Here is a 12188-nt window from a genome sequence, read left to right on the forward strand (position 1 = left end):
CCCTCAAAAATCTGTATGTACTATTCCTGCATGATAGGTTGAGACTGAGAAACATCCCATTTCAGGATTTTCAGCCTGGGAAATGCTAAGTTCTGAGAGAGAAAGTATTCGTGAAATCAGGCTATCAGAAGGCCTTAGTGAGCTCAGAAATTGGGAAAGCAAGAGTGGGGAAATCAGGAGGTGAAAGACTCAGCCAGCAAACCTTTGGATGCCTTCCAGGCCTCATTTATTAAGTGAATGAGTACAAAAATAAAATTATATAAAGGTGCAGAAGCCCCTCAAGGAAGAACCACCATGATTAGGAAGCAGCACAGCATTAACAGAGTCTATTAAACAGATTTTTTTTTAAACAAGCAGCGAGGTCACCGAGACAAGATGGCTGCTCCAGCAAACTTAACCCCTAACAAGAAACAATAGGAATGCTTAGTAATTATAGGAGACTTCAAGATTCTTTGTAACCTGTGAACAAGCATTGACTCTTAGGCAGCATGTTGAGCCAACAAATTCTCCCCTTGGGTCTTTTACTGCTGTAGCTAGAAGTGCAGAGAAACGTACCATACATGAAGAGGTCACAAGTTATGCAAAGCAATGGTTTGTTGCACTTGGCACTCTTTGAGGTTGGACCCCCTGCACCAATCCCACCTGTCTTTGGTCAGACATTTCGATTACCAAAAGTCCACACAGTCCCTGTGAGACACACAAGCATCAGAAATGCCACTATTTATTTATTTTTTTTAAAAACCTAGGGGGAACACCCTTTTTAATCATTTAATTCACGGGGGTCGATAGGGCTTGAAGATAACCTGAACAATTTAAGAAGGACACCAGTCTTCCGATAAGGGTACCCCCTCACAGCACTTGACAGCCCTTGACCATGACAAATAAAACTAGCACAACAGAAGTAAAACTGCAGTTGGAGAAACAATATATCCATGGCAACCTGTGTGTGTGTTAAAAAAATTACTTTCAAAAGTAGAATACATGGCATTTCTCCTACATTGCACCAAATGTAATTTGGAAGCACTTTCAGTTGGTCTTAGAGACAGAACAAGGAATGGAACAACAAGCCACATGAGGCTTTTCTACTCCCACTGTATACTGTTAGCTTTGTCCTTTGCATCTGTATTGCTTTCATATTTCTGAGTCTGCATACATCCCATTGATTAGATAGTCCACCTGAGTATAGTCTTTCTTTCTGTAGCTCTCATAGGCCTGTATAGCAAATAAGACTACAATTGTTACAAAAAACAGGACTCCAAAGAGAAGAACTGCTAGGAGCAAAGTGAAATCTACCTGCCGATAGCTACTCTCACTCTCTGTGTCCTGCTGATCTTTTCCTTGTTCCACAGTTATTGATTTGGATGGAGTTGATGAACTTTTAGTTGTAAACAGCACCAAGGAATGTGTATAAGTCGTTTCTCCCACTGGTTGACTGGTAGACTCTGTCTGCTGTGTAGCAGTGACTTCAGCACCCTTTGTAGAGAAAGCTGGAGTTACCATACTTAAAGAAGGCTTTGCTTTGTCTGTCACAACTGTTGTGAATTCAGCTGACTTTGTTGCTGCTGCTGCAGGGATAGCTGCTATCAATGTTGTTGCTGCAGTTGATCTTGTAGTTATTATAGTTGTGTTTGTGATGGCTGACGTTGGTGGACTGTGGGTGCTTGTACCTGTAGACAAGATTACTGGTGTGAAAGTGCTAGGTGGAATAACTATTTTGGGGGCTGTGGAAAGCACTAAATATTTTGCTGTTGTGCGCAGAGCTGCAGCAGCAGTAGCAGTAGTCCTGAGAGGAGCTTTTGCTGGTGTTGTTCTCTCAACTCCTCCTGAAATTAAGGTACTGGCCTGCACTCCTTTTGAACCTTCTGTAGTCTTAACATTAGTACCATCATCTTTTGAAAGGGAAGGTGTGGTAGCTGATAATGTGGTGTTAAGGGAGATCCTGGAAGCTGGATTAATAGTTGCAGTGCTGACTTTTCTGTTCTGTGGCTTTGTGGTTTTGTTGTTAGTACTGTTGGTTATGGCTGTTGCTCCTGCTCTATCTTGAGAAATGGTAGTAGTCACAGGGCTAGCACTGGTAGCCTTCTTCGTATTGGATCTGATTGCTAATGTGGTGTGGACTGTAGTATCTTCTGTTGTTGCCCTTGCTTGAGTTGTTGATGAAAGAGGCATTTCTATATTTCTCTCTGCATTATTTAGCATCTCTTCTTCTTTATTTGCGCTTTCTGTACCATTCATCTTATGGGATGCATCATGGTCTCTTCTTTTACGGATCATAAATTCTGTAAAAAGCAAAAACAGAGATGTGACCCACATCTCCAAAAAGCCCACTAGATATGAGTCTCAAGAGCTGCACATGAAAGACAATTTATTTTATGTGTTCCTGTTGCCTCTAATTTACTTAGCACAAATGAATAGCCATATCAACTAGTTATATTATGTCTCTCTTTGATTTGAATGTTGCATACAAGTATGTGGTAGCTCTCAGCTTCTTGACCTCTCTCTCTCTCTCTCTCTCTCTCTCACACACACACACACACACACACTCTCTCTCTCTCTCTCACACACACACACACACACACACCATCCATGGTAAAGAATTACATATTGGTGGTATTTTGATAAATGAGTATCCAAGATCTTTCAAAGAATGTATACTTTATTACCACATATGACAACTACTATTCTGTAATTACACAAGCAAATACCTTTGATAATATTGTTCCTGTTGCTGTTATGTGCCTTCAAGTCAACTCTAATTTATGGTGATCCTATCACAGGATTTTCTTAGGTTTTTTCAGAGAAGGTTTGTTTGTTACTGCCTTTCTCTAAGACTAAGAGAGTTTGATTTGCCCAAGATCATCCAGTATGTTACCATGGCTAAACTGGGATTTGAACCATGGTCTCCTAGAATCCTAATCCAACACTCGAAACCCATGGTTAACTGTACACAGGGTGCTGATGTTCCCATATATATTTATCATTCACATCAGACTGGCAAAATATTTTACAGGCCTACTATCAGAAACTGAGTGAGGGATGAATGGACAGTAATACTACTTTTATTCACTGAAACTTCCATACAAACCAAAGCACAAAGATATGGATCTTTAACCCCTCTCTTTTCTAATATGAACAGCAAAAATGGGCTTTGTTGGAATTATGGCACAACAGACAGCTTATGTCTGGCTGTTGCCAATGATCTGCTGTGGTGCTAAAGAGGCCCAAAGCTTTGTGGTAGTATTAGGATCCTCTAGCCCATCTGCCATGGCCCCAGAGGGAGAGACGAACCAATGAATTTAACCCCTTCCCCATCACCATTCTTTTATCTTTTTGCGTCATGTCTTTTTAGATTGTAAGCCTGAGCACAGGGAACTGTCTAATAATAAAATGTAAGCCGCTCTGAGAGCCTTTGTAGCTAAAGAGCGGGGTATAAATACTCTAAATAAATAAATAAATAAATAGGATCTCAGTGCCTGTGCCTTTGTCTCTACAGAATATGGTGACTGAGCTGTATCACTGATGGAGGTGGATGGGAAATGCTCAAGGGACATACTGAGGACTGAACAACAGGCAGGAAACCTGTAGTCCTCCAAATTTTTTTGGATTTCGGGTCTCAAAGGCCTTTGCCAGCTTGGTGGGGAATGGTAAGCATGGTAGTTCATCGATATCTGGACAAGTGAAATTTCCCCTGCTCTGGGCTAAGCAGATAGCACTTGGAAACTATATTGAGCTTCCTGGGTATAATTTGCCTATTGTTTCTGCAGTTCATCCTCAAATCCCTTTTTAAGACTTCTTAATTCAATTTATTTAATATTTGAATATCTTTTTTAAAAGCCACAGCTGAAACCAAGAACACATAGTTCTCATTAGTACTGCTGTCTCTTGGATGTAAGAATCTGTTCAACTTAACATGATTGCTAAATCCTTGAAAAACCTTTTGTGGACCACAAACAACCATGAAAAGTAGCTTTGTAAAAAACAACATATGTACAGTAGAGTTCATGCATATGCTTTATAAGGTTGTTGCCCCATTTCCTAACATGCTCCATTTTGTTATGGTGTCACTTTGAATTAGAACAGAAGGCCCCCTGCTGCGGTTAAATCCAATGTTAGCCACTACTGCTAAAACCATTCTGATTACACACCCAGCCTCTAAGCTTTGGCTTGACAGCCAAGAGAATACTAATGCCAAGACTTCCTCTTCTGGTCTAGGAAATTATGGATGCAAAACAAACCAAAAACTACAAAGGTGGAATGGAAGTGGCACTTATGAACTTGGGACAACTGTTTCAAACCATGTGGTTTCATTTCTATAGGATTTAATTTCCTTCACTAGATTAAAATATCCTAGGGGCCTTGTGTCAGTCACGACAGCTTCCAGCCTCCAGGTTATGTGACTCTGAGCAAGAGGCCTGTTGTCTGCCACCCTCCTCCCAGGAGTAAACCACTGCACACTCAGTTCTATGATCCTCAGTCCACCTTCTTCCTTCTGGCCTCCCAAAATTAGGGCATTGCATGAGGTCTTGAGTTCAGATCAGTAGGCCCCTCCATCTTCTACATGTTCTTACAGCTTCTTATTCTCACCTGGTGCAGGGCAGGATATAAGGATTCTATTTCCTGCCCTCTCAAGCATCCCAAAATAATATAAACTTAGTGGTTACTTTGCCAGATTTGCCTACTGACCTCTTAGTAGGCCAGGTGCAGTACTGTTTAAGAGAAATGTTCTCAGCTGCATTTTCAAACTACAGTTGGGAATTTAGTAAGGTGGCATTTATATTTAAAGCTCTAGATGGTTCTGGGGCCAGGGTCTCTTCCTAAACTGCATTTTTTAATATAAACTGGAACAATACCCCTGCTTCTGAGCCCCTTCTTTTCAGTGGGCAATGAAAATTATATAATTTTATCAGGCATCTGAGTTGTATGTTCATTAACTCTCTGATTTTCTCCTTCTTTTGCTTTTACTACTGTTGGTATAGTTGTCTGATTATACAGCGCATCTTTCCCTTATGTGGGGATCCGTTCCAGACCCCCCCACATAAAGGAAACTCCATGAATGTTCAAGCCTCATTGAAAACAATGAGGCTTGTGCACCATTGCCTTTTCCTGTGCGCAGCTTTCAGCATAAGCTGAAAGCTGTGTATGATGTGGGTGCACTGTACTATTTTGTTATATCTGTTTTATCCTAAACGCTCATAAATGGCTGTTCTGCCTAAACAATCAGGAGGCATATATTTTAAGATAAACAATCAATCTACAAAAAAAAAGTCTGTAATAACAGTTCATAAGGGCTGTTACCTCTCTGTCTAAACTTGTGACAATCCCCCAGAGCCCCCTTTTAAACACTGCAACCTCTGGAAGTTAAATAGGATAAAGGAGTTTGAGAATCATGTAGTCCTCGAGAACTTGTTGTACTGCAGCTCCCAGAATTCCTCAGCAATGGCTATGTTGGTTATAGGCTGCTGAGACTTCCAGTCCAACAGCATCTGAAGGGTTGCAGGGTTTGCACCCCTGAAATAACAGAATATTGCCTTGTGAGTAAAACTTTTGGAGTATTTTGGGAGTGGATTGAACCAAGAAAGCCTTCTGTTAAGTTCGTGTTACCTCCCATGAGTTCTTTGATATCCTGTGTGCTGGCATTCTGACATGCACTCAGTTGGGGACAGCGTAAGAGGACACAGCGGCTTTGATACAGCACCGACCAGCAGTAGTGATGACCTAGAATACCACAGGGAAAGCAGATCATAACTCTCATCTGGAAAAAAAGCACACCCTATACTAGATTAAGCATTCCAGTTTATTCCAGGCAAGGCAGGCCATTCAATGCCACATCTAACCTCTCCTCCAGCCAGTAATGGCCAATGACTAGTAAGAATGGGAGTTAAAATGGTAAAAATCTGGAGGGACCCATACTTTGGTTAGGCTGAACTGACTTTTTCTGGTTTTTCTTTTTAACCACTCTGCTGTTTCACTATTGCTTTGTTGGTTTTCTTTTTGCCACTTTTGTGCAGAGCTTTGAAAATTTACTTTTTTGCACTACAGCTTCCATACATGGTCAGCCAACATGGTCACAGGCTGGTGAATTCTGGAAATTGTAGTCCAAAGCCTCCCACAACTTTCCCAAGCTATGGATTTACCCCACCACCAAAGTTAAACAAAAGCACAACTGTTTCTATTTCAAGTCTTTAACAGCTTTACCAATGGACCAGCTCAGGAATCCTTCCTTCCTAATCAGCTGAAAATGAAATGAAACTGGAAGTTCTATATATACTTAATGAAGCAGGCCACTCATCCAGCAAACCCCTCTGTATGGCCAAGTTTGATGCAGGGAGTCCTGAATATGTGAATAAGTACATGTTAATTTAAAAGTTCCTCCTTACTTATCCTGCCTGTTGATTAGGGCTATGAGATCTGTGGTGAATGGTAATTTGCCTCTTTTTATGAGTTTCTATTCTAGGAGGCCTTAATTAGTGTACTGCACCAAAATCAGTAATTAAGACCCCACCTCTTAAACTAGCATAGGAGCAATTAAGGAAAGCTATTGATGGGGCAATTCAGATGCTATTCGCCATTAATCCACTTGCTGAAATTTCAAACAATAAAAACGGAGAACTAGCCCAACCCCCCCCCCCCCCCAAAAAAAAAGTGGGGAAACCTCTTAACTGATGGTATGGAGCTATCACTTTACCTGTCCAAACTGTTTTTCCTAAAAAAATAAATAAATTATCCAATCTAGGAAGATAGGATGATACTGGATTGCAATTATATGACAACAACACTGCTTAAAGTTATTAGACATAAAGAAAGGGGAGGAACAAGAAAAGTACTGGTTCATTGTGCAAGCCATCACAACTGGAGCCAAAGTATTAATAATAAAGGTAATATGTCACAGTGTACGTTGTTAGTAGGGCAGAAAGCATCCAACCTCCCAAGCAATTCCTTCGGGGGGGGGGGGGGAGAGACTTATATAGAAAATGCAACTACAAAGGCATAGAAGACCTGCATTTTCAGTCAAGTGGGAGAGGATCCAACTCAGCTGCAGAGCATATGTTTGCATGCATAACACCCTCAAAACTATCCTTGGTATCATCTATTAAAAGCATCTCAGGCAGCAGGACTGCATAAGGACTATGCCTGAGGCTGTGGAGAACCACTTCCAGTTGGCAACGGACAGGCAACCTCTTTGCATAAAAATCTGGAAACTCACACCACATGACAAAAAGGCAAAATGTTGGGACATGTTTCATTTAAGAGGTTTGAGGGGCAGAAATGCAAAGATCAAAGATGTTGCCATAAGGCAGTGAGACTGTTTGTGTACTTGTGCTATAGCCTGCCACCATTTTAATTATCATGGACCCATGCTATAGAATCCTGGGATTTATACCATAGATACTCAACTATAAGTCAACCTCATGTATAAATCGAGATCAGATTTTGGGGTCAAAATTACAGATTTTGCCATGACCCGTGGATAGGTCAAGGATAAAATTTCCCGCCTCTTCCTTCGGATCAGGGCGAGATTATGTCAGTTAAAATAACTGTTGTGGCATGCTATGTTACCAGTGCTTACAGCTTTTTAATACTTTAGACTTATAGACGAGTATATATGGTAGCTTGGTAAGGTACATATTTAGAACTCTCTGAATTGCTTTGTACTAGACTTCTCTGGCAGGGATATCTAAGTCCCTCAGTTAATTCGAACTTCCTGGACTTCATAAGGTAGAGCAATGTCAGTTAAAGTGGTATGAAACTGCTACAACGGTAATGAAGATACAGCTCATGAATATCTTTCAATTGGCAACAAGACTAACTAATACTAAGCTAGAATTCAGAGAAATAGCTATGTTAGTCTGGAATATCAATATGTAAAAGGATCTTGTAGTACCTTTGGGACTAATTGATCAAACTAAGCTGTAACTTAAGCTTTCATAGATCCAGTCTGTGAAAATTCAAGCTACAACTTCTTTCGCTCAGTTAGTCTTAAAGGTACTACAAGATCCCTTTGCATACTAATGATAAACTAGGCTAGGAATGGTGACCCAGTGGCCCTCCAGATGTGGCTGGACTACAACTTCTACCAATCTCAGTGCCATAATTAATGAGGATAATGGGGACTGCAGTTCACAAACATTATGGGGGCAGTATTGACTCTAGAAAATTGAGTCTTCCAACAAGACATCTGAGTTTTTTGTTTGTTTTAAATAAGGAGACACTACTAGAGACAATGTATGTCTATAACATCCTCAAGTTGCAAGAGGGTTGGCAGAAGTGACCCCTGAAATCCAGATTACATTTGCTTCTAAATACTTTCCAAGGCCTCCCAATAATATGGCAAGAAAGACACACAGGAATGTGAAACATCACCAAATTTAGACTTCTGGCTGTGGAGCACGTTAAGTAATGTAACAGTTTCCATGCTGGTCCGCCTTACAAAGACTCTTCTGTGCTTACTGTGTTGTAAAAGTCTGGCCAGTCCCTTCTCTGTTTTCAATTTAGCTGAAGCTGTGAAGTCATTTAGCTGCTGCATACAGAAGCTGTAATTACAAATGCTGCAAAAGATGTAGGCTGAAGAACCCAGTTCCCTGCAAAAGAAAACATTTACAGTACAGCAAGGCAGACTTACCTGAAGCTGTGAGTCCTTTACAAGCTTGTTCACAGTGTTTTACACTACTGAGGGGGTGTATGTGTGTTACCTGGATCCAACTCTCCCTCAAGACAGAGCTCTCACTTTCAGACACACCCAAGGAAATTAGGAAGCAAGAAACAAGAGCCACCCACATCTTGAAGGGTTGCTCTGGAAGGAGATGAAACTTCTCTGGATGGTGTTCACCAGATTTACCAGTTGCTGTCAGTCAGGCCCTTAAGTGACACATCTGCAAAAGGAAAATTGCCAAAATATACTTTTCAGATTTTTGAGTGACATATTGTATGCAGCCTTTGCCCAGCTGTTTGCTGCAGCTCTTCCCCTCCCCCCCAGAATTCCCCAAACCAGACTGCACAAGTAGTTTAAAAGTATTAAAAAGCTGTAAGCACTGATAACATAGCATGCCACAACAGTTTCATTTCATTTGGAACATTGTTTTTTAGCTTCTCAGAAAACAGAATGGCCTCTGGCACAGCTAGGCATGTAGCTTTTAAAAGTATTAAACAGGTCTTGACTATGGGGGGAATGCTATGGATGACCAGGCCCTTCAATTTTCTGAATGACTGGGATGGGGGGGAGAAAGACAGCCAGTCCTACAGGACTTCCACACAGCTAAATGACAGTGGGGTCGCCCCTCCACAGATATTCGAGGTCACGGATCTCAGATCCACGAGTTAGGAGGGGCAACTGTAGTTTCATATTCTTATCCTTCACCCCTAGCTATGGAAAAACAGTCTACAACACCTTTAGTATTTCCTCCTATTTTACTACCTATCCCCAAGCAAGTGGTCCATCTGAATTTTTCCAATATGCAACATGTGCAGAATGACATAGGCCAGAAATGGAAGATAAAATATTCCTTAGGAAAAATATTTTAATTTCTTTGTTAATCAATACTTTCCCAAATAGATCTTAGGAGACACTTGAAGTGCTCCTTTACTGCCTTGGCTGAAATATTGCATGATCAGTTTTGCTGCTGATCATAATTATCTTGTTAAGCGAAAAGCAACTTTAGTACGGTTCCCTCTCCAGCACCTTAGCCAACCAAAACAGACCAAATATCCTGTTATAGGAAAACCTTCCCCTTTCCACCTCCCACAATCTACTATATATACTCAACTATAAGTCGACCTCATGTATAAGTCAAGGTCAAAATTATGGGTTTTGCCATGACCCATGGCTAGTTCAAGGGCAAATTACGGAGGTTCCTTCAGTGTGTATGTGTGCATGTGGCAAGAGAGACTCGAACTGAGGCTTTTTGCTTCAGTCACCCAGGACTCTTTCTGCTTGGCTCTGGAGAGAAATAAACTCCTCTTTGAACTGCATGGGGAAATCGGAAAGAGCTGCTATCACATTACCATTTGTTGTTGTTAGCTGCCCTTGAATTAGTACTGACTCATGGAGATTCTGTGTATGAGACATCTCCAAAAAGCACTATCCATAACCCTCCCGGATTGATTGGCCAAAGTATGATAGTCTCAACGTGAGCATCTTAGTTTCCATGAAGAGCCCTGGTCTGATCTGTTCAAGAACCCATTTGTTTGTTTTCTTGGCTGTCCATAGTATCCTAAGTACTCTTCCCCAACACCACATTTCAAATAAGTTGATTTTCTTTCTGTCTGCTGTCCACTCTCACATCTGTACTGTCCACCTCTCACATCTGTACATGGTAATGGGAAATACAATGGCCTGAACAATTCTGACTTTAGTGCTCAGTTGTATATTTTTGCTCTTCAGTAGCTTTTCCAGTTCTTTCATAGCTGCCCTTCCCATTCCTAGTTTTCTTCTTATTTCTTGACTGGAGTCTCCATTCTGGTCAATGTTTGATCCTAGATATGGGAATTCTTTAACTATTTCAATTTTCTCATTGTCTAGATGGAAGTTGTGTATTTCCTCCATGGTCATTATCTTTGTTTTCTTTATGTTCAGCATCAGACCTGCCTTTGCACTTTCATCTTTGACTTTCCTTATTAACTGTTCCAATTCTTGAATGTCTTCTGCTAATATTATGGTATCGGTTGCATATCTTAGGTTGTTAATGTTCCTTCTTCCTATCTTCACTTCTCCTTTTTTTGATTCTAATTCTGCTTTTCTTATGTTTTCAGCATATTAGTTAAACAAGTAAGGTCATAGGATGCAGCCTTGCCTGAACCCTTTTCCTATTGGGAATCACTCTGTTTCCTCAAATTCTGATGTTGGCCTCCTGTCCTTGGTAGATTCCTCATCAGAACTATCAGATATAGTGGCACACCCATATCTTTGAGTGCATTCCATTGCTTTTTGTGAGCTATACAATCAAATGCTTTGCTGTAGTCTATGAAACATGTGCTGATTCTTTTTTGGAATTCTTTAGTGTTCTCCATTAGCCATCACATGTTTGCAATGTGGTTATTAGTGCCCCTTCTGTTTCTAAATCCTGCTTGCACCGCTGGAATTTCTCTCTTTATGTATGTTAGGAGTCTATGCTGCAGAATTTTGAGCATTATTTTGCTTGCATGTAAGGTTAGTGCTACCGTCCTATAGTTGTTGCAGTTTTTTGTATCTCCTTTCTTGTGGACTGATATCTTTATTGAGCGTTTCCAGTCTGTTGGACACTGTTTTCCACATTTACCATAGTGACTGGTAAATAAGTTGACCTGGGATTTTGGGGTTAATTTTTAGGCATAAATCTTTAGATTTATAGATGAGTAGATATACGGTAGCTACTTTTATGATTCTCTTTGGGGTTGTTCATGTTACTTGCTTGCTTAATGTTTTCTAAGTAAATAAGCAAGCAGATCTAGGATTTAATATCAAGAAATCCTTAAAACGTTTAAAATTTAGATTTCCACGTAGATGCCCATCCCATCATGAATAATTACAATACTCTTCATGGAAGGTGTAATCCATTTGGAAGCCATCATTTCCACCAACAATCTCAATACAGGTTGAGTCTCCTTTATCTTCAGTGATTGGGACTAGAAGTGTTTTGGATTTCAGATTTTTTTTGGATTGTGGCATACCTATATTTACATATGTGTACATAATGAAATATGTTGGATATGGGACCCAAGTCTGCACACAAAATTAATTTAAATTTCATATACACCTAATACACATGACTTGAAGGTAATTTTATACAATATTTTAATAATTTTTGTGCATAAAACAAAGTTTGTACACACTGAACCATCAGAAAGTAAAGCTGCCACCCACTAAAAAGTTTTGGGTTTTGGAGCATTTCAATTTTGGAATTCTGGATAAAGGAGACTCAATCTGTAGTAATAGGGAGTATGATAAATATGTTGTTGACATACATGTAACAGGCTGTCTGCTCTGCTAAAAAGCTTTCCTGTGTCTTCTTTTCTGAAAACCCCTACTCTGTATATAGCAGTCTTACCACATTGCAGCTTTTAACATTTTATTTGTATAAGAGAAAACTGAACTGTGCTAACATTTATGATGTGAGTAGGGACACATGCTCTGTGCTTGGAGGGAGGTACTGGAATATACATTTGGCTTTCTTGGGCTGGAGAATCTGTAGTACATTAAAGAGCAAAAAATAAAT

The 12188-nt window shown here is 40.2% G+C and overlaps 1 protein-coding gene across 3 annotated transcripts in view; it reads right to left on the reverse strand.

Moving 5' to 3' along the window:
• Positions 1-209: 209 nt before the first annotated feature.
• Positions 210-12188, reverse strand: part of C1H11orf24 (chromosome 1 C11orf24 homolog) — a 38736-nt gene continuing 26757 nt past the window's right edge. For 2 of the 3 annotated variants that reach the window (XM_042437261.1, XM_042437272.1), the window contains 3 exons: positions 8621-8870; positions 5602-5715; positions 210-2279 (listed from right to left, as the gene is read on the reverse strand). In XM_042437261.1, the coding sequence (XP_042293195.1) occupies positions 1132-2279; positions 5602-5715; positions 8621-8777 (1419 nt within the window). In that variant the 5' untranslated portion in view covers positions 8778-8870 and the 3' untranslated portion in view covers positions 210-1131. Of the gene's footprint in view, positions 2280-5601; positions 5716-8448; positions 8580-8620; positions 8871-12188 lie in introns of those variants that run through there. The other variant, XM_042437283.1, reaches the window with a different exon arrangement.

This window comes from Sceloporus undulatus, chromosome 1, assembly GCF_019175285.1.
Source record: "Sceloporus undulatus isolate JIND9_A2432 ecotype Alabama chromosome 1, SceUnd_v1.1, whole genome shotgun sequence".
NCBI classification, from domain to species: domain Eukaryota; kingdom Metazoa; phylum Chordata; class Lepidosauria; order Squamata; family Phrynosomatidae; genus Sceloporus; species Sceloporus undulatus.